Raw genomic sequence first — 22,374 nt, forward strand, 5'->3', positions numbered from 1 at the left:
AGCTCAAAGCCCCTGTTGGCATCTGCTCTCTCCTGTCCTTGCCCAGCTCTGACAAGGCTGGCCCTGCCTTGTCAGTCCCTTGCCTGAGAGCAGGAGAAGAGGCTGTGCCAGTGAGTGCTGCTCCACTCTGAGGCCATTCCAAGGGGCTGCTTTCCTTCTGCTTTGCAGATTTGCATTGAAGAAGAAATCATCGGTTCAGCAAAGAAGGACTTACTGGGACAGACAATTTGTACAAGAATAAAGGTCAGTAAATAGGCCAGGAAAAAGACAAAGAATGGAAAAGAGAATGTGGATACAAAAATGCTGCTAGCAAGAATTTTCTTGCTATTTTCTAAGTCCGTGAGAGACTTTTCTCTCGCACAGAAGATAGCAGCAGAGTTCTATAAACAATGAAACACAGGCAACCTTGAGAAGCCTTGTCTATAGTACAGTAGAAAAATATCTTGACAATGGATGTTTTAGGATTTTAGCCAATCACACCAAGGGGTGGCTGATCCTTTATCCAGTTAGACTATGAAGAAAAAAGGCTATAACAGAGTTTGTAAAATAATTCAATCAATCAATCTTGCTGCATATTTATGCCTGCTGGCTCTTCTCTCCTCCTCTCTACGGCTGCAGGACTCGGTAATATTTTACGGCATTTAATAAGAGAAGAGGATTCCTAAGTGTCTGAAGTACAGGGTTCTGGAAGAGCTTTTCAGTCAGTAGCACCTCGAGTTTTAAGATGGAGTTGGAGCAGTGCCCGAAGCTCTTCCCACACTCGGGGCACTCGCAGGGATTCCCTTACTGGTGCCTCTGCTGGTGTTTCCTCAAGGACGAGCTCCAGAAGAAGCTCTTCCCACACTCGGGACACTCTAAGGCCTCTCCCTGGTGTGGATGCGCTGGTGGCTGGTGAGTTGGGAGCTCCACTTGAAGCTCTTCCCGCAGTCTGTGCAGCGGAAGGGCCTCTCCCCTGTGTGTGTTTGCTGATGTACAATGAGATAGGAGATCCACTGAAACATCTTCCCACACTCAGGACACTCAAAGGGCCCTCCCCTGGCGTGCATCTCCTGGTGGCAGGTCAGGCTGGAGCTCTGGCAGAAGCTCTTCCCACACTGCAAGCACTTGTAGGGCCGTTCCCCAGTGTGGATCCTCTGGTGGCAGGTCAGGCTGGAGCTGTGGCTGAAGCTCTTCCCACATTCCAAGCACTTGTAGGGCCATCCCCCTGTGTGTATCTGGTGGTGGATGAAGAGGTGGGAAGTGTGGCTGAAGCTCTTCCCACATTCCAAGCACTTGTAGGGCTTCTCCCCAGTGTGAAGCTGCTCATGGACCACCAGGTTGGGCCTCTGGATGAAGCAGAGGGGGGGCCGCTTCTCCTCAGAGCACCCTGGGCTGGCTTTGGAGCCCCTCCTTGTGGGGGATCCCTCTGGCTTTTCCTCTCCGTGTGATTCCTGTGCCATTGAGCCACTCAAAGCAGCCTCTTCCATGAGGTTCTGCCACAGGGATTTGTCCTCCCTGGTCTCCATCTGCAGCTCAGTGCCTGGGGGAGCAAGGACAAGGAGAGGAAGGGACAGGAAGAGGAAGGAACAAGGAAGGAGGAAGGAAAGAACAAGGAGAGGAAGAAGGGTAGAGAAGGAAGAAGGAGAGGAAGAGACAAGAAGAAAAAAGGGAGAATGAAGATGAAGGAACAAGGAAAAGGAAGGAAAAAGAAGAAAAAGAAACAAGAAGTAGAAGGAACAAGTAGAAAGAGGGGAATTCGGAAGGAAGGAAGGAAGGAAGGAAGGAAGGAAGGAAGGAAGGAAGGAAGGAAGGAAGGAAGGAAGGAAGGAAGGAAGGAAGGAAAGAATGGAAGGAAAGAAAGGAAGGAAAGAAAGGAAGAAAAGAAAGGAAGAAAAGAAAGACAAGGAGAGGATGGGATTTGCCTCCATGCCACAGGGAAGGGGAAGGAGATCACCCCAGTCCGTCCCCGGCAGGACGGCGTCGGCAGCGGGGTTGTCCTGCAGCCAGGGGCGATGCTGGGCTGGGAGATGGAGCAGGAGAGAAGGGAAAGGGGCACTGACTTCCTCCTCACCTGCCTGGGGCTCCCGGGGCATCTTCCTCACTGCCTCCTCCTCCTCCTCCATTCGGCCAAGGCTTGGGAATGAGAAGTCCTGTTTTGAGGGGAAAACCAAGGGGTGAGTGCATTGGCTTGGGGGTTTCTCCCACCCAAGTCCATCTCTAGAAGTCACCAGATACCTTGTGTGAGAATTTAAAGAGTTTAATATAAAGACAATAAGAGACACATAAAATAAAGCAAAGGGATAACGGCCGGGTGCCTTGGCGCTCTGCCAAGAGCACACCTGATGCTCGAGGTGAGTCCCTTTTATATCATTTTTATTGTCCGTTCTCTATTAATATTAAAACTTTTCTCAGAGCTGTTCTGCATGGCCACTCCTTGGTTCCGCCTTTTTAGAGCATGCGTAGTCTTCTGCCTTGCGGTTTTATTTCTTTTGATTCTTGGGGTTGGGCCCGCTAGGTAAGAGTCGATGGTAGGGTGGATCTCTTAATTCTCCAGACAGTCAGGGCTGATTGCAGCTTTGGGCCTCTTTGCCCCCCAGCCAGAGCGGTGATAGCGGCTCTCGGACTCTCCTGGCAGAGCAGCCTTTGGGCCCTTTTGTTCTCTGGACAAAGTGTTGCTTAGCAGCTCCTTGGGCCTCATCCTGTGTTCACTTGGAGGTTATCTTACTTGCTCACACTTGCTAACATTCTTGCTAAAAAGAGAGAAAATTACATCTACACAGCAAAAAAGCATTTCTAACATTATATAATATCTACTTTTATACTTTGCAAGAAGCCAATATTATATTATATGTTTATAACACTTGTGTCCATGAAAACCTCCAAAACATCAAGACTCAGAGGAAAATATCCCTCACTGAGGTTCCCCCTCTCTGGTCTCTCCACTATGGGGTTCTGGGGGTCCCCCTTGTCCTGGATGCTGCGGGCCCTGCATATATTGGAGATCCCTCCTCTGCAGGGTCTCTGCCCGCTCCAGACTTCCAGGGAATCCCAGGGGTGCCCCCTCTTTGGTCTCCCCACTCTGGGGTTCAGGGAGTCCCCCTTCTCTGGGGCTGCACTAAGGGATGCCGAGGGTTTTGGGGTCCCAGGGGTCCCTCCTCCCCTGGCTCTCTGCTTCGGGGTGCCGGGGGTCCCCCCTCTCTGGGGTCCCCTCTTTGGTGTCCCAGGGGTTCCCCCTCTCCAGGCTCATCCCTTCTCGGGGCTGCCCCTTCTCCAAGCTCACCCCACTCCCGGCTGCCGGGGTCCCCCCTCTCCAGGCCCCCATTTCAGGGTCCGGGAATCCCGGGGCTCCCCGCTTTTCTCTCTCCCCCCTCTCAAGGCTCCTCCCCTCCTCCCCCGCCGGTACCGGGCGATCGCCACGTGGCTCCCGGGACCCCGCACCCGCCACCCACCGCCGGGGCTCTGCCGGCAGCCGCCACCGCGACATCCCCAAAAAACACCTCCCGGGGACCCCGCAGTATCCACCCAAAGGGCATTTCGGGTCAGCTTTGGAGTCCTGCAAGATCCAAACATCGCTCCACCCGCCCCGTCCCGAAGAAAAGAATCAGGGAGCACCAAGGTACTTCGGCTGAACTCCAAATATCCCTCCCCCCTTCAAAAGAAACCCTCCCAGGACCGCCCACGATACCCGGAGCGAGGTCCCCCTTCCCGGTCACCTGCGGCATGCGGGGGCAGCGATGCTCCCGGCGCGAAGGGGCTGCAGATCCAGAGAGCGCTGGACGCACGCGGCGCCTCCTCTCGCTGCTCCCCTTCCTGCTCCCGCTCCTCCTCTGCCCCTCCTCTTCCTCCCGCTCCTCCTCCTCCTCCGTCCCCCCGGCTGCTGGCGAGGAGCTCTCGGGTGAGCGGGGCGGGGACGGGACACGGTGGGAAAGGGGTGGGTCCCCCCCAAACCGAGCTGGGGGGAGCTGGGGTTCGGGGGACGGTGGGAAAGGGGCGGGAGAGGGCGGATGAGGGGAGGTGGGACAGCGGGAAGGGGGTTCCCAGTGAGGGTCTCCCAGTGAACCCCAGGACCCCCAAATGCCGTCCCTGTCCTCCCAGCCCCTCCCGGCGCTGTGGGGGCCGGGCCGTGCCCCAGTGCCGGCTCCAGGGAGCCCGAGCGAGCCGCCTGCCCGGCATCGAAGCTCTGGGCGCGGAGCCGAACGGGCGCCGTGCAGGGAGTGTCTCTGCGCTGCGGGTTCTGTGCCTGAGCGCTGCCCCGCGCCGAGCCCCAGAGGCGCGGCTGCTCCGCTTCCTGCGCCGCTGCTCCCTGCGCAGGGGAGGCCGCGGAGCGCCGCGAGAGGGAGCGGCTGATGGAAGGGCTGCAAAGGCTGAGAAGGCTATGGAGCGACTGGGGAGGCTGTGGGGGTGCTGAGGCTCTGGCGGGGCTGAGGGCACGCTGGAAGCGACTCAGGGTTGCCTTTGCTTCCTAGATCTCCGTCTGCTCGACGTTTCCAGTGAATGATTAAAAAGCCGGTATTCACGGACAGAAACTCTCTAACTAATTAAAGTTAGAAAGTGGTGTGTTGATTACCCCGGCGGGCGGCACGGGAGTCGCCTCCTAGGGACGTGCCAGCCACTTACCCGGTTATTTGCCCTCTATTGATTTCACAAAGTGTTAGATATTAATCCTATACATATCTCCAGCACCTCCCATTCCCCGCTTCCTATTAAAATGCGGTTATTAGTCCTTTGCGCGTGCGCAATTCTTTTCTTGATTTGGGTCGGTGGTCTTGATTTGAGTCAGTGGTCTTGAAAGATGAAGTCAGGGATCTCTTCGTCACCATGAACTTTCTACCTTCTATTGTGGGCAAGCCTCGGGAAGCCTTCTGGAGACGGTCCGTACCTCCTGCCTGTATTTGATCATGCAATCTAAGTGCTGGCTATAATTCTATCTGCTTCTTTTGTCCTTATGGCAGTTCATTTACTATAAGCAAAGTTGCAGACAGGTGCATAATGGCGAATAGCACTGAACTTCTTGGCTAAATTTCTAACTCTTCGTTGACTTGTCTTTTGGTTCAATCAGTACAAATTGCTTCTAACTCCCAGCTAAAGTTTAACTTCATAATCGTGACTCACTGCTGGTCTTGCTTTTGTCTTCCATATGATTTTATCTTTTGCATGAAATGCTTGTGAAGTGCCCCCGCTGTCCCTTGTGTCCCCTGGGCACCGACAGCCCCGGGCCTTGCCCTGCTCCCCCTCCCACGTTCCATCCCGGCTGGCGGAGCCTTGGAGCTGCCGTGGGGCCGTGGGGCTGCCCCGGGAACTGCGCCCCGAGCCGGGGCCCCTTCCCAGTGCTCCCAGTCTGCCCATCCAGCCTGGAGCAGCCAGCGAGGGCTTCAGCTGGGGCGGCAGAGAGGCGCTGCTGGGGGGTCCCAGCTCTGCTTGGCTTGGGTTGTTCTTCCCAAGCTGGGCATAAACGACTTTGGGAGTTTTCTGCCACAAATCTCTCCCCCCGTGCACTCAGCCAAAGGGGTTTGGGGCGGTTTTCCCTTTTTGGGGGAAAACAAAGCGAGGCACTGATGCTCCATCGGGCCAGGAGCAGCGGAGAGCTTTGTTTCTCTTCTCAGCTGAATGGCGGCTCGGGGGGATGCATGTGCCCCTTAATGTGCACCCCCACTTTGTATAATATCTGATATTCATGGTTCTGTGAAGTCTTTGTTCTTCTGGAAGTTCAGGATTTTAGCAGGAGCTTGGCTGAGAAGTAGTTCGTGTCAATTAGTAACATTTTCTGAAATATATGGTTTCTTCCATTACTTACTTATCTCCAAGTCCCTGGCCCTATCTCCAGTGGGATTCACACCATCTATTTGTAAAGACACGTTCATTTTTTTCATTTTAATCCTCCTCTTCTTCTTTTCTGAGTACTTCTCTTTGCAAACTTTAAAAATGCCTTAATCTGTTCTTCCTGAGCCTTCTTTGGTTTTGGGATTATTCTCAGTGACCTCATTCTGTGTCCTTTTGTAGCCGTTTCTGGGTCAGGAGGCCTGGCTGCCACCTGCATGCCCTTGATCCCCTGCTGAATGAGCTGCACTGAGCAAGGTGTGGTGCATGGTAAAAAGATGAGAGTTGCTGTAGCACCTGAGAGGAGAAACAGCATTGGTTTAACCCATGGTCTGCCAGGGAACCACGGAAACGTGTCCTATTCCCATCCTTTCCACATTTGGACTGGTACATGAGCTGCTTTCTTATTTCCTTTGTTCTCTGTTCCACCACTTTTCCTTGGCCATCTCTTTGCCAAGAGCTGTTTGAGTCATTTAATTTTCTACAACCTCCTGGTCCTTCTGCTGAAAGAGAATCTGATGGCATCCCAGGGTGAAATGTGGCGTTGCTCATGGGAGTGGATTGGTGGGTGAGAAGGTCAGGAGCTGGAGCTGTGTGCTTGGTTATGATTTGGAGGACAGCTTGTAATCTAATGATGCATTGAAATGATCAGTGGGTTCTCTGGCACCTGGTATGAATTTGTTTGGGTTCCCAGGGGCTGCTCCATGGTGTTGTAGGATTTGTTCTGGTGGCCGTTCATCTTTTCCCCATTTTTGGGCGTTCTCTCCAGCCAGGGATGCATCAACTGACCGCTCTTCTCTGATTAAATCATCACATCCTTGCATTCCCAAGTGATTTCGCTGACCTTGTGTCAGCAAAAGCAGCCCAGTGGTCAAACCCACCCTGTATAACACAGAGAGTGCCAGCAGATGTTGGAGTGGGGAGAGGGATGATTCCCCCCCGCTTTTGTGAGTGAAGTTCTCCCAACATTCTCTGTTTGCTGTTTTCCTTTTCAGCTTCAGGGATTTCTGTTGCAGAGTCAGAGATGCTCAGTGTGGGCTCTGCCTTTAGCGATGCAAATTCCGTCAGTGCAGGGAGGCAGAGCTTGGGGTGAGGGGCAGAGGGAATCAGCCCAATTCCTGTGGCAGGCAAGGAGAGCCTGGGACATTATGCCCACTTCCCGCAGCAGAGTTAATTTGCATTTCTAAATCTCATCTGCTGGCTGCCTGGAAGGAAGCTTCTCCTCCAGGGCAGCCATCGGGTGACTCACAAGTGGCCCCCAACAAGCAGCTTTCTTTTTTTTTTAATGTTTTTTTTAACAGTTTATGAGTTAAAGAGTCTCCTTTAAAGCTCTTCCAGTTTTGCAAAATGCAACCTACAGGTGAACATTGAAAAACCCATTCCAAAATTCTGCCATCACTAACAGACACCCACATGCATACACAAAAAACACCCCAAAGCAATAAAGATTTTTGCTGCTTCTTGTCCTAAGACTAAAAATTGACTCTCACACCCTGGCCCAGACCCATCTGACAATATCAAAGTAGGATTATTAAAAAAAAGCCTTCTAATGATGTAATCTTGTTACCAAAAGTGTGAGAAGAACAAAAACTCCCCAACAACCGTTTTAGTGTCAGAGGATTAAGGCTGAAGAAAAAGAATACAAAAGCTAAATTTTTAGCAATATAATATTGAACATTTATTAGTAGAACAAAGGCAAATCACAGCCTGGGGCGCTTGGCAATATTGCCAGAGGCGCCCTCCATTCATTTTACTGTGGACTGAAGTACTCTCCTGAACTGTTACATATTCATTAACCCAGAAAGGAATTTACACTTCACTCCCCTTTCCCCCTCTCCCGTTTCTGCCCCTTCCCCCAGCAGGACACCGCCTCAGTCCTCTGGATCGCTTCAGAACTGCAGACAGGCCCCCTCTCTCCGGTGCCTCCGCAGTCTCCAGCCTCATTGGCAGCTGCCAGTTCCCTTGGGCGGTGTGAGTTCTGATGAGGTAACAATCTTCCTGGGATGCTTGCGGTTTATCTTCTTTGTTTCTCTAAGATGTCTTGGTTCCTGGCTCTGTAGTTTCTCAGCTCAAAAGACATTTATTACCATGTGTTTATTAATACATTTCTTAACATATTACAACTATTTTGAAGTTACAATTTACCTTAATCTCGTTTCTACTTAACTACATTTTACCTTAACACTATTTCTACACAATCCATCATCACTTCTAAATGTTTGAATCATATATGTGAAAGACAACATTTATCATTCACTCATTTATCACACCAGGGTAAGGAAATGCAGACATGGATTCCAGGGGAGATAATTGAATATCTGCCCTGGGTCTGGCTCTTCTTCTTGCCAAAGCCAATGGCAGCAGCCGTACCCGTGGCATCTTGGTTTCTCTCAGCAGCTTCAGAAGGTGTTTCTTTATTTCCCATTCATTCTTTCCACCCGACCCGAGCTCTGGGGTTGCCAGGGGGTTTGGAGGTGCCACTGTGTTCCTAAAGCAGCCAGAACGGCCTGAAGGATCTTTCCTGTAAAATGAGTTCCCCTGTCTGTGTCTGTTGCTTCCACAGTCCATATCTTGGAATTGTTTGTTCCAAACATGCCTTAAGAACTGATGCAGGGATTGCTGAAGCAGTTGGAAATGCTTCTGCCCCGCTGTGAGCTGCCATGCTGTTAGCAGAAGATATTGAAGCCTTCCTGCTCAGGGCATTTCAGTGCCAGGCTCTTCCAAGCACCCCCAGCTCGGCCCTTTGAGCTGAGCATGCGGGCGCTGAGCTGCGCTTTGTCTCATTCCCTTTCCTTCAGAGCAGCGTGTCTTGTCACTCTTTTCCCTTCTGCTGCCCTTGCAGAGCCATCCCTAAACACCTTTTCTCCCTCAGGCCAGGGAATGTCTGGTAAATCTCTGCTAGCCCGGGTCTGGAGCTCTGTCACTTGGCTGCAGCCATGGGTTTCTTGCCAGCCCCGTGTCCAGGGCCGTTCAAACAGGAGGCTGGGTTCAACCCTTGCCCTGTGCTCAACTCTGAATCCTCCTGTTCCATCCAACAAGTTTCATTCTGTAAGAACCGAGCGCTGCTCATCCATTTAGAGGTTCCTTTGGTTAACAAAGCTTTACCTTGATGCCAGGCTGGAACAATCAGAGATTGTGCTGCTGTCAGTTTTCAGGCCTCAGTTCCCATTAAAGCCGGGGCTGCACAATTCTGCAGACAATGAGGCCACTCTCTGGCCACTGGGTTAAACATTTGAGCCCAGGAATTCCTTTGGCATGGCCCTGATGAACATCCCCATGCAATTCAAATTGTTTTTCCCTGTCTGGGAGGGCCGGGGCAGGAGGCTCAGTTAATCTGCTTTTGAAGCCTTGAAAATTGTGCTTTCCTTCTGGTGTCCATGGTGGGGTTTCTTGGCTGGCAGGAGAGGAGTGTTGTAGGGAGAGATGCCTGGCTCCAGAAGCGCTGCCTTTAGCAGGGCCTCAGTAAGAGGCTGTAACCCCTTCCTTGCCTCCCTTGGAACAGGGTATTGCTTTTAGACACCACTTGTCCTGGATGCTTCAGAGGAATTTGGAGAGGCTCCATATCTAATTTTGCCTATTTCCCTGGGGCTGCCCACACTTCTGGGTTCCCTTCAGCAGAGGCCTTGGCAGACATTTGACACCAAGGTACAGCAGCATTAGCCTCTGTATCTCCTTTGACAATATGAATTTGCATTCCCACTTCAGCCCCCAAATCCCTTCCCAGTAAATTACAATCACAATTAGGAACAAACAGAAATTGATGTGTTTCAAACCCATCTCCCACATCTACTGATAGTGGTTGAATAAAACAGACCTGCTCATCTTTCCCACTTATTGCCTGAATAATGAAAGAACTTCTTGACAATTTCCCCCCTTAGGTCTCAGATTCGGAGTGGATCGAGAGGTCCCTGTGTCCATCAGGAGCGGCCTCGTCTCGATCCAGAGGCGCCCTGAATGTTCTCAAGGGCTCTGGTGCGGTGGGTCCCTGGTGTGCTGGGAGCTCTGAGAGCCCTGACAATCCATGTCCATCAGGGGTGGACTTGCTGGTGCTGAGGGTGCTGCTGTCTGTGCTTGCAGTGTCCTTGTGGCCTGCAGCTGGAGCCCTGATTCCTTGGCAGGGGCTGTTTGGGTGGGCTCTGCCGTGCCGAGGAGGGCAATGCCTGTGCCAGGTGCTTGTGGCCGCCGCCGTCCCCTGGGTGCTGGGGCCCCCTTGGGCCCTGCGGTTCATCCCTGGGGGGCTGTAGAAACTCTGCCATGGCCTTTGCCTTCACCTTGGCCTTTTGCTCATCCCTTCTTGCATTCCCCTGCTGAGCCTTTCTGGCCAAGTGCTGCAGGGGCTTCTTGTGCCTCTCCTGCAGCCCCCTCAGTGCCTGTGGGTGCTCATCCTCTGACAGCTGCTGAGCTTTCTGCACAATCATTCGTTTCTCCAGTGACCCAAACAAGATCGATGAAAGAAAATCCTGATCCTTCCACATCCCGCAGCCTCCTGGGGGCCGGGGGCCAGTGCCGGCCCTGCCCGGGGGGTGTTGGGGTCAGGCAGTGCCCGGCGCTGAGCCCCGGCTGCCCCACAGCCCCGGCCCGGCCCCGCAGCTCCCCACAGGCCCCCAGCCCGTGCTGCCCTGTCCTGCTGCTCCCCACCACAGAGAAACACCCTGAAATCCTGAACTTCTTTATTTCTCAGTCCTGGAACGCGGGAAGAGAAGAGATCTGGATCAGCTGGCAAATTTTGAGGATAAGATGGTGCTGAAAAGCATCCCAGTCCTCACTTTTTTCTCTTCCTCCTCTTTTCCATCTTCCTTTTCCTTTCTTCCCACATAGATTCCTCCTGCTGCTGTTTGCCTTAACCATATTCCTGCACACTCCCTTCAACCAATCCTTGCCCAGCACACCAACACCATCCCTCCCCTGTTGCTGAGACCCCTTCTCGACTTCACTTTTTACCCATGCTGGGTGTCCATGTCCTTAATTAGCTCTGGGAGAATGTGCAAACTGCCTCCACATTGTCCCCTTTTGTATAGGACACGATGTCCATGGTTGTGGGGGAATTTGGGGAGGTGGGAGGGGGGGAGCGCCAAGGCCGGGCCGGCCCGTGCTGTGCTGGCAGAAGTGGCTGCGGCGGGGGCCGAGTGCGGGCAGGAGCGGCCGAGAGCCCAGCGCTGCCGCAGCCCGAGCTGCCGCAGCTGCATCCCTGCTGGTGCTGTGGGATGCGAGAGCTCTGGGGGGCAGAGCGAGCCAGGGGTGGGTGCTGGGCCTGGGGGGAGGAGGAGAAAGGCTGGAGGAGCAGGGCTGGAGAGCAGAATGGTGAAAGGATGGACGTGGGAGCAGCAGATGGGATTCAGCAGGAGAAGGAGTAGTGTGAGGAAGAGGAGTGTGAGGAAGAGTAGGGACACAGGAGGAGGAGGAGGAGGAGGAGGAGCAGGAAGAGGAGGCACCGCAAGGTTCCAGCACTCGCTGTATCTGCAGCCTCCCCCCAGCCCCAGGAGCGTTGCCCCCCACTCCAGCAGGTGATCAGGGAGGGGGATCCACGGTTTTCCTGGGGGTGAATCTTGGTGTTTCTGAGGTTTCTTGGGCTCCATGTTGGTGCTTTGGGGTTTTTTTGTGGGGGCTGAATGTGTTTATATTTTGGAGGGTGTTTTATCTGAATCTTGATGTTTTGGGAGTTTTGGGTCTGTGTCTTGATGTCTGGGGGCATTTTGGGCTGAATCTTGGTGTTTTGGAGTTTTTAACAGACACAAGATGCCTGTTGATGGACCTAGGCAGGAGGAACCCCCAGCCCAAGGCGCTCACCCCTTGTTTTTTCCCCAATCCAGGATTTGTCATTCCCAAGGTGTGGCCGGATGGAGGAGGAGGAAAAGCCCCGGAGATGCCGCAAGAGGAGGGGCTGCAAACGCAGCCCAGAGAGATCCAAGGAGGAAAGGGTCCCCCTGTGCCGGGAAGGCGGCTGGAGATCCAGGGGGAGCTTGGAGCTGGGGGAGAGGCCTCACAAGTGCTTGGAATGTGGGAAGGGCTTCAGGTGGAACTGCAAGCTGAGGGAACACCAGAGGATCCACACTGGGGAGAGGCCATACGAGTGTGGGGAATGTGGGAAGGGCTTCACCAGCAGCTCCCACCTGATCCAGCACCAGGTGGTCCACACCGGAGAACGGCCCTACGAGTGCTTGGATTGTTGGAAGAGCTTCGGCCGGATCTCCGAACTGAGGGTACACCAGCGCACCCACACTGGGGAGAGGCCCTACGAGTGTTCTGAGTGTGGGAAGAGATTTCCAAGCAGCTCCGATCTCCTCAGACATCAGCGCATTCACATGGATGAGAGGCCCTTCCGCTGCTCCGACTGCGGGAAGGGCTTCAAATACAACTCCCACCTCATCAGGCACCGGCGCATCCACACCGGGGAGAGGCCCTACGAGTGTCCTGAGTGTGGGAAGAGCTTCTCCAGGAGCTTTACCTTGACCAAACACCAACAGAGGCACCACTAAGGGAAGCCCTGCGAGTGCCCCGAGTGCGGGAAGAGCTTCGTGCGCTGCTCCAGCTCCATCCCCCGTGGGAGGATCGGCGTTGGATGATCCCCAGTGACCCCCGTGGGGCAGAGCCCTGGTGACCCCCGTTCCGGATGATCCCCGCTGGGTGGGGGGAAGGTGTTGGAGAGATTTCTTTGCCTTCTCCTTGTGCTGCTGGGATTTGGTTGGGAATAAATTCCCTCCCTGTGCCCAGGCTGGCTCTGTTGTGCCCGTGCCGGTGCTCGGGGCGGGATCTCTCCCGCTCCTTCTCTCAGCTCCTGGGCTTTTCCTTGTATTTCCTGTCCCTGTGCAGTAGCAGAGGGCAGGGACAGAGCGGTTTTGGTGTCTCCCGGCATCCAGGCAGGGCCAGCCCAGCCCCAGGGGTTGTGAGGGGCTTGTGGGGGGTCTCTCGTTTTTAGGACATCCCTGCTGGAGGAGGGTGTCCCCCCTTGCTGCAGCCCCAGCCCTCAGGCAGCGCTCAGCCAAGCAGAGAACACTCTCAGCTGGGGCCTCGTTTCTGAGCACAGCTGAGCCCCTGGACATCTCCATCCCCATTTTGGGGTGCAGCTGAGCTCCTGGATACCTGGGTCCCCAGTTTTGGGGCTCTATTTGGGGCTCTATTTGGTAGCGCTGTTCGATCAGAGGTGACTTCTGAGAGAAGGATCTGGAAGCTTCCTCCATGTCTGGCAGAGCCAATCCCTGGCGGCTCCAAAGATGGAGGTGCCGGATGCAGAGATGCCCCCACAGCCCCTGGGAAGGAGGGAGGGGTGGGGGGAGGGTGTTTTTAAGGGTCTTCTTTTCCTTCTCATTCTCTTGCTCTTATTTTTTCGGTGTCATCAATTTAATTAATATCTCTAATTAGAGCCTGATGTGCCCGTGCTGGTGTTTGCTGAGGGATCTCTCCCAGTCCTTATCCCCACCCAGGAAGCCTCTGTTCCATTTTCTCTCCCCTGTGCGGCTGCGGGGGGCAGGGACAGAGTGGCTTTGGTGGGTGCCTGGCACCGGGCCAGCGTCACCCCAGGCCATGGGCACCCCTGAGATCCCGCGTCCCTGGGGACACATTTCTGGGCACAGCTGAGCTCCCACCTGCCCAGCACCTCGAGGTTCCCCCTCCAAAAATCCCCACTGCCGGGCCCTCAGCCAATCAAAATCATGGCCAGCACTGGCCATGGGGTGAGTGGTGGCAGCTGGGGCCGTACTGGTGGCACTGGTGGTGCTGGGAGCCCCCCGGCTGCGGGCGCGGAGCTCTCGGGTGAGCGGGGGGGTGGGATGCGATGGGAAAGGGGAAGAGAAGGGGAAGAAGGGGTGATGGGACCCCTAAAATGAGTGAGAGGTGGAGGGGACCCTCAGAGGAAGAGCAGGAGGGGGCTGAAGAGTGGGGGAGAAACGGGTGGGAGGGGGTGGGAAAGTGGGGAAAAGTGGAGGATGGGACCCTAAAACTGAGCGGGAGTGGGCTGGGGATTGGGGGATTGTGGGGGAAAGGGTGGAAAGGGTGAAAAGGGGGGAATGGGACTCCAAAACTCCTCTGGGGAGCGGCTGGAAATGGCGGGGGAGGGGATGTGAAATAGGGAGAAGGGTGGAAAAGAGGAAGTGGGAGCACGGGCAGGAGGGTCCCATGGCGGCCGTGGGGCACAGGGGGTGCGGAGCGGGGATCCGGGGTGGCTCCCGGAGCTCTGGGCGTGCTGGGGGCTGCAGGGGGGCACCCCCTGAGCTGTGTCCCGCACACACAGGGGTGTTCCAGGGGATGATGAAGTCCGAGTGTCACTTCATGAAGGGCAGCGAGCGGGTGAGGTTGGTGCAGAGGAGCATCTGACACCGGGAGCAGCAACTGCACTCGCCAGCGATGTGGGGCTGTTGGTGGGGGACACCCCGTGTGGGGAGAAACAGGCGCAGTGCTGGAACAGCCATGCAGCAAGAGTGGGGTACAAAGGGGCTCTGGCGGACAGGCTCTGCCGGCACAACCGCGAGATCGTTGCCCCGTTGCTGGCGGAGCGCAGAGGTGCAGAACGTCGGGCAGAGCGAGTCCCCTCGGGCCCTGCCCTGGGGATGAGCCTGGAGCCCCTCAGCCCCTCTGGAGCCCATCCCCGGGGCCTCTTGTCCTTCCAGGTTCCCCTGAGCTCTCCCAGTCCCTCCCAGTCCCTCCCAGTCCCTCCCAGTCCATCGCAGTGTCTCCCAGTGCCCCCGCGCGTGTCCATCGCAGCCCTGCGTGGCGCTGACGCCCCTCAGCCAATCAGAGCGCGTCTCTCTGATGACTCATCAGTTGCCAGGCAGACCAGCAGCGCCGACTGCCCCGTGCTGGACTCGGCCTCCCAGTGCCGCGCGCTCCATTCCCAGTCGCTCCCAGTGCCCTCCCAGTGCCTCCCCAGTGCCCTCAATCCACTCCCCTCTCACGAGGGCAGCTCACTTCTCTCAGAACACTCCAACCCAAAGCTGTCTATGCTTCTAGGCCGATCTCTTGTCCTGTTTTTCGGTGTTGGGCATTCCGTCAAGAGCCACCCTTCTTTTTAGCCTTGGCAAAGGGGCTGGGAGAGGGTTTGGGGGATCCTCGGAAGGCAGGGAGACACTGGGATGGGGTTTGTGGAGTCCGGGAGGAGATGAGAGTGGGTTTGGCATGTGCTGGAAGGTTTAACGGCGTTCTGGACAGATCTGGGAGGAAAAAAAGAGGGGTTTGGGGGGTCTTGATGACTCTCTAGGGGGTTTTATTAGGAGGTCCTGACCTCTGCAGAACCCCCAGAGATGCCAGCGGACACTGCCCGCAGCCAGATTCTGACGGGGATCAGGGACTTCGTGTTGGGCTTCATCTTCCTGGCGCTGGGGCTCGGCTTTCACTTGCTCGAGGAGGTGACGGGGGGTCCCGGGGATCGCATCCCCCCTCCCCCAGAGCGTGTGTGCCCCCCCGGGCCCCCAGCCCGGTGTCACCCCCTTTGCTCTGCCCACAGAGCTCCTGAGCCGCCGGCGGCCGCAGCCCCTCCCCGTGGCCTCGGGCCCGGCCGGGACCCCCCGCTCCATCCCCGCGCTGATTTTGCGGGGGTCGTGTGTCCCCCCCAGCCCCGCTGTCACTCTGCCCCCGCCCGGCTGCTCCTAGTGTTCCCAGTAAAGCTTCCCAGTTCACCCCAGTGCCGTTTATTGGAGGACACTGGAGAGGGACTCTGGGGAACCCCGCGGGGGAGCTGAGATTGTGGGGGCAAAACCGGCCCTGGGATGGATCAGGAATGGGGACCCCCGTGTGTCCCCCCCGTGTCACCCCGCTCTGGGTGCTGGGAGCCCCCGGCTGCGGGTGAGGAGCTCTTGGGTGAGTGGGGAGGGGCGCGGGGACGAAGGGAAAGGTGTCTGAGAGGGGGATAAGGGCCGGGGGGACAGCGGGAAAGGATTTCTCATGGGAGTCCCTTCGTTTCCCCATCACTTGATCTCTTGAGCTGTTCCCTGGGGCTCTCGGGGGGGGCAGAACCTCACGGGGGGCTCCCCAAACCCCTGTCCCTCCCTGGGGGTCTCATGGGGGGTTCCTCCCCACCCAGCAGCTGGTGCTGAGGCGGCCGTGGGGCAGAGAGGGGTGGGAAAGGGGTGTCCAGGGGGGTCCCTTGAGCTCCCAACCTGCTGTGGGGTGCTGGGGGCTGCTGGAGGGGGGCACCCCCTGACCTGTCTCCCACACAGGTGTGTTCCATTCCTGGGGAAAAGCCCACTGGCACTTCCTTGATGACAACAACTGGGTGAAGTTCATAGACAGGAACATCTACAGCTGGGAGCAATTTGGGCACAGGGGATACCCCGAAATTTGGAGGTGGGATGGAGTTGTCTTGAGGTGGAATTGAGCTGTTTGCAGTGGGATGGAGACAAGGCTTGTCTGCCTGGGAATGACTGGGTTCATACTGCAAGTGACTGGGGCCGTACCTGACTCTACTGGGAGGGACTGAGAGTGAAAGGAACCATACAGGGCATGACTGGGAACAACTGGGACCATGTTGGGGGCAACTGGGATCTTACTGGGAATGACTGGGAGCATAAAAGCTTGAGTGGAATTTTTATCCCGTGGCATTCCTGGGGAGCAGCGGCAGCTCCGCGCCCCCAGCCCGGGGGGTGGGAGCAGGGGAACCGCTGGCAGCACCTTCGGGGCACAGCCGAGGGCTGGGGGGCTCCTCCCCCACTTCATTTTCTCTGCCCAGTTCAAATCATCCCCTCCCATTCAAATCCCCTCCGTTCACATCTTCTCCCCACCATTAAAGTTTCCTTGCCCCAATTCAACTTTTCTCCCCAGTTAAGCCCTGAGGCCCCTCCCCGCCCCCGGCTCCTCCCGGCAGGACCCGGCTGGGACCTTCTGGAAACAGCAGCAGAAAGAGTTCAAAAATTCCTCATTACTTCCATCGATTTCCTTGGTTTCCGGGGCATTTTCCTGCGGCTGCTCCGGGCCATGGCTGAGGGGTCCCCTCGGGCTCCAGCCCCTTTCCAGCCCCTTTTTCCAGCTCTTTTCCTCAGCTGATCCAAAGCTGCGGATTTTGGGGGGTGGGAAGAGTCGCTCTGCTCGGGGGTCCCCGCGGTGCCCCAGGGAGGCCCCGAGGCCGCAGCGCGGTTCCCTCGGGCCCCTTGGAGCGTTTGGAATCTCCAACTCTCAGCAATCGCTGTCCCTGGGATTCAATCCCCCCTGCAGGGTTTTCCCTCAGACCGGCTTTCTTTCCAGAGGGTTTTGTGGTTTCGCTTCGAGCCAGGGCCTGAGGGCACTGGAGCGGCCGCGGGTGCCGGGGCAGGAAGGGCTGAGGGACAGCAGCGCCCCACAAACCTCCGGGAGGGGGACAAGGGCTGGAGGGGGCAAAGAGAGAATAAACACGAGATTTTAGAAAAAGAAAAAAAAAATAGATGATATGTAAAATATAATAAAAGAGAACTCTGAAAAAAGAAAGTAACAGCAGAGCTTCTTCTCCTGGGACTTTGGGTTTCTTGTCCAAGCTCCGAGCTGGGTGTGAGCCAGAAACCAGTGGCTGGGAGAGACATTGCTGCTGAAGGGCTTCCTATGGCCAGAACTAAAGTGTCGAGTATCAAGGAAGAGCTTGAGGTTACAGAAGCGCCAGCGCTCCCGTTGGATTCCCTCGTTGGAAGCTGAAAGCGGAGCTCCGTCTGGGACTCTGCTTTGTAAGGATTGAGTGTAAAACTCCAGCGCAATCCCCGTTTCCCTCCCTCCTGTGGCCAGCGGCGCACGGAGAAGGGATGGGAGTTTCGGTGAGTTCGTGCTTCCCCCTGAGGGACAGGAATCCTTGCCGTGTCCAGCGGGGGTCCCTCCCCAGCCGTGCGGTCACTCCCCGGCCCGGCCCTGAGGCGCGGGGCAGTCGCGGGGCAGCCGCGCTCCGGCCCCGTCAGCGGCACCGCCGCTTCGTGCCGGGCAGGAGCGGCAGAAGGAGCCGGGCGGCGGCGGGGGCTGAATCCCGGCAGGAGGAGGAGGAGGAAGAAGAGGAAGAAGGGGCCGGGGCCGCCTGCGGTGTCCGATGGCCGGGGAGCAGCGGGGAGGCCTCGGGGAGCGGCGGCGGGCGGGGCTCTGCTGGAGCCGCCCCGAGGGGTTTGTGCCGCCCCGGGTCCCTGAAGGAGCCGCTCCGCGGGACGGGCGAGCTGGGAACGAAAGGAAATACAGAGAAGAGAATAAAATATAATCAAAGAGCCGCACCGAGACGCGTCTCCCCCGCCCGCGTCTGAAGGAGCTGCACCGAGGGACGGGCGGAGGGTGAGTAGAATAAAATCCAGAGAATGGAGTAAAATAGAATAAAAAACTGCACGGGGATGTTCGCGGCGCCCGGTGTCACTGAAGAGCCGCACGGCGGGACGGGCGCTGTCGGGTGCGGCCAGAAGGGCAGCGCCGAGGAGGGAGAGAGGTGTGAATAGAAAAACAAAAAAATAGAGAGAATAGAATAAAATGCAATAAAAGAGCCTCACCTGGGGATCTCCGCAGCCCCGCGTCACTGAAGGAGCCGCAGCGAGGGACGGGCGGGGCGCGGCCCGGATCGAGCCCCTCCAGCTGCGCCTCGAGCGGCGACCCCGCGGGACCGCGCCGGGGCCGGGCGGCGGCGGCAGCCGGAGCCGGGAAAGCGGCTTGGAGCGGCGGAGACGAGCGGGGTGTTCCCGAGCAGCTCCGCTCAGCCCTCGGGCACCGGGGCGTTCCGGGGGTTGTTCCCGACCAGCTCCGCTCAGCCCTCGGGCACCGCGCTGGGGTCGCCGCGCACTTTTCACCCCCGGCCGCCCCCACGGGCCGGGCCCCGCGGCTCCCGCTGCCGCCGCCTCGGCCTTATGAACTCCCCTCCCCTCAGACCCTCCCGGGCACCGCCGGGCATTAGCGCAGCTCCCGGGGCCGTGTCCCGGCCACACTTGGGCATTAAATCCGACGGATTTGAGGAGCGGGGACAGCCCTAGAAACCAGGGCTTTGCCCTCGGGACCTTGGAGCTGCACGAGGGGGATAAAGGATCCCCTGCACTCACTTATGCCCCCAGAAGCAGCTCTGGCCCCCTAAGAATGGGGCTGTATTTGGGAGAGGGAGGATGGCTGGGATGGGGTCTGGAAGGAAACAGACACATGTTGGGATGAAGAGGTTTGGATGATCTGGTTCCTGAGGAGGTTTTGGGGCACCCTCCAATCCTGAGGGATGTGTTACTGGGAGGGGGGACACACCTGGCTCTTGCACTTGGAGTGCGGCTCACAGGGAAGGACATGGGGAGCCCATTTTAGGGTAGATCCTGCTGCTTTCCACCAGTTTTGGGGGAGTTATAAACGGCTTTGGGAGAATCCCCAGTCATTTTCAGAGGCGGAGGTGAGGCCTTTTTTGGGAGGATCCTGATGCTTTCCACCAGTTTGGGGGGTTCTAAATGGCTTGTGGTGGAACCACTTTCGTGGGTTCTGACGCTGCCCACCCATGCTCTGCACTGGTCCGGACTGGTGCTCCCAGTGCCGCGTGGGGCAGGGCCATGGGGACCCCTCCACGGCACAGCGCAGCTGCTTTGGGGCTGGCGGCACTTGCCCGGCACTGGCCATGGGGCGTGTGCTGGCAGCTGGGGCTGTACTGGTGGTACTGGTGGTGCTGGGAGCTCCCGTGTCGGGGGGCAGTGGGACTCAGGTGAATGTGGGCATCTCAGGGGTGTGGTGGGACGATGGGAAAATATTGAGAGAGGTGGGAAAAAGGGAGGAAGAGAGCAGAAAATGGGAGCTGGAATGCCCAGACCAGGAGTCCAGACCAGGGGTCTCCGGCCTGACTCCCCCCCAGGAAGCGGCTCCCACAACCCCTCACCCTGTCCCCAAAATCCCTTGGCATCCCACACCCATCTCTGTATTCCCCCTCCAAAATCCCCAGGCTCTTGCAGTGAGACAAAAGGGGTCCAAATCCCCAGCTAGTGTGACCACAAGCACCAAACTTTTTTCTCCACACAACAATCTTCCCTCTTTTCCCCTTCCTAGCTTCCCCCACAGCAGCTGGGAGCAGCCAAGAGCCCAGCGCTGCCCCAGCCCGACCGGCCCCAGCTCCATCCCTGCTCCTCCCATGGGATGCGGTGGGTTTGGGGGGAGGGGGCCAAGGGTGGGCGCTGGGCCTGGGGGGAGGAGGAGCAGGGGTGGAGGAGGAGGGATGAAGGAGAAGGGGAGAACGGACAGGAGGAGGAGCAGAAGGAGGAAGTGCAGGAGGAGTGGGAGGAAGAGGAGGGATAGAGGAGGAGTGGGAGCAGGAACAGGAGGAGGAAGAGGAGGCAGCACGTGCGTCCAGCGCTCCCCGTACCTGCAGCCCCCCGCCCCGGGAACATCGCCCCCCCGCATTCCGCAGGGGATCAGGGAGGGGAAGCTCACCCCAAATACCTTGTGTGGACCCTGGGAGGGTTTTTTGGGCGGTTTCCACTGGCAGCTCACAGCAGAGCCCCAGCAGTGGGTGGGGGGATGCGGGGTCTCCCCCCATGTGTGGGTTGGTCTCCCTGGGTCAGGCTCTGGTACCACGTGGCAATCGCCCGGTGCCGGTGCGGCGTGAGGGGGACACCAGTTTCAGGGACACCGGTTTTGGGGGCACCGGTTTCAGGGACTGCCTAGGAGATCCAGGTTTGGGGGAAGCCTGAGAGCCACGGAGTGGGAAGAGCGGAGAGGGGCGATCCCGGAGCTGGGGGACCCCTGGCAGCCTGAAGGGAGGGGGAAGATGGAGAGCAGAGGAACCAGGGACCCCCTGGACACCGAAGTGGGGAGCCCGGAAAGGGGGGACCCCTGGGATTCCCCGGACCCCTGATAGCCCAGAGAAGGCAGGAACCCCGGATAGGGGGGAACCTCAAAATACACAGGACCCCAGAAGCCAGGAGAGGGAAAATGACCCAGAGCCCAAAGTGGCGAAAACAGAGAGGGAACTCTGGGGAGGGTATTTTTTGCTGAATCTCGGAGTTTTTGGTTTGAATCTGCATTATTTGGGCTGAACCTTGAGTTTTGGAGGGGAGGCGTGAACCTTGGTGTTTCTGAGGTTAGTTGAGCTAAATATTGGTGGTTTGGTTATTGTGGGGGGTAGAATCTTCATATTTTGGAAGGGCTTTTTCCTGGATATTGAGATTTTTGGTGTTTTGTGGCCTTGTCTTCGTGTTTGGGGGGTTTTTTTGCTGGATTTTAGTATCTTGGAGATTTTCATTGACACAAGATGCCCAGAGACTTCTGGAGATGGATTTGGGCAGAAGGAACCCCCAAGCCACTGCACTCACCCCTTGTTTCTCCCCCCAAACCAGGATTTGTCATTCCCAAGGCGTGGCCGGATGGAGGAGGAGGAAAAGCTCCGGAGATGCTGCACAAGGAGGGGCTGCAAACACAGCCCACAGAGATCCAAGGAGGAAAGAGCCCCCCTGTGCCGGGAAAGCGACTGGAGATCCAGGCAGAGCTCAGAGCTGGGGGAGAAGCCTCAGGGTGGGGAGAAGCCCCACAAGTGCTTGGAATGTGGGAAGGGCTTCAGGTGGAGCTCCAGCCTGAGGGAACACCAGAGGATCCACCCTGGGGAAAAGCCCTATGAGTGTGGGGAATGTGGGAAGAGCTTTGGACAGAGCTCCCACCTGATCCGGCACCAGATGATCCACACCAGGGAACGGCCCTATGAGTGCTTGGAATGTGGGAAGAGCTTCGGCTGGAGCTCTGCCCTGAGAAAGCAGCGAACCCACACTGGGGAGAGGCCCTATGAGTGTGGGGAGTGTGGGAACAGGCTTCAGACCACCTTCAATCTCCTCGTACATCAGTGGATTCACACAAAAGAGAGGCCCTTCTGCTGCCCCGACTGCGGGAAGGGCTTCAAGCAAAATTGCACCCTCATCACCCACCAGTGCATCTACACTGGGGAGAGGCCCTACGAGTGTCCCCAGTGTAGGAAGAGCTTCTCCAGCAGCTCTGCCTTGACCCAACACCACCGGAGGCACCGCTAGGGGAAGCCCTGCGAGTGCCCCGAGTGCGGGAAGAGCTTCGTGCGCTGCTCCAGCTCCATCCCCCGTGGGAGGATCGGCGTTGGATGATCCCCAGTGACCCCCGTTGGGCAGAGCCCTGGTGACCCCCGTTCCGGGTGATCCCCTCTGGGTGGGGGGAAGGTGTTGGAGAGATTTCTTTGCCTTCTCCTTGTGCTGCTGGGATTTGGTTGGTAATAAATTCCTTCCCCGTGCCCAGGCTGAGTCTGTTGTGCCCGTGCTGGTGTTTTCTGAGGGATCTCTCCCAGTCTTATCCCATCCCAAGAACCCTTGGTTAAATTTTCTCTCCTCTGTGCGGCTGCAGGGGGCAGGGACAGAGTGGCTTTGGTGGGTACCTGGCATTGTTCCAGCATCACCCCAGGCCATGGACATCCCTGGGATCCCAGTGTGCTGGTGCATTCCCCTCTCCTCCTTTCCAGGCTGCACTGTGATCTGAGAAATGCTTGTTAGGCCTTGGCTTTGAAAACAGCACCTGGGCTCAGCTCTTTCCGAGCTTGTCAGAAATACTGTCTGCTCCCAGGAACTGCTGAGGAGCTCCTGCTTTCCTTATGACCAGCCCTGGAAAAGGTTCCTCTTGCCTGAATGGCATAGCATTCCTGCTCTCCCACTTTCAGAGAAAGTGCCAACCCAAACTGTGGCCGGGATGAAACATCAT

At 57.1% G+C, this 22,374-nt stretch overlaps 1 protein-coding gene across 1 annotated transcript in view; it reads left to right on the forward strand.

The window, feature by feature from the left end:
- LOC125318715 (zinc finger protein 91-like) overlaps window positions 1-22,374 on the forward strand; it is a 99,426-nt gene that overhangs the window by 21,219 nt on the left and 55,833 nt on the right. Inside the window, 2 exon segments of the mRNA XM_048289652.1 lie at window positions 11,756-12,267; window positions 21,178-21,673. Of these exon segments, the coding sequence (XP_048145609.1) occupies window positions 11,756-12,267; window positions 21,178-21,673 (1,008 nt within the window).

Source organism: Corvus hawaiiensis, chromosome 31 (genome assembly GCF_020740725.1).
Source record: "Corvus hawaiiensis isolate bCorHaw1 chromosome 31, bCorHaw1.pri.cur, whole genome shotgun sequence".
Classification (NCBI taxonomy): domain Eukaryota; kingdom Metazoa; phylum Chordata; class Aves; order Passeriformes; family Corvidae; genus Corvus; species Corvus hawaiiensis.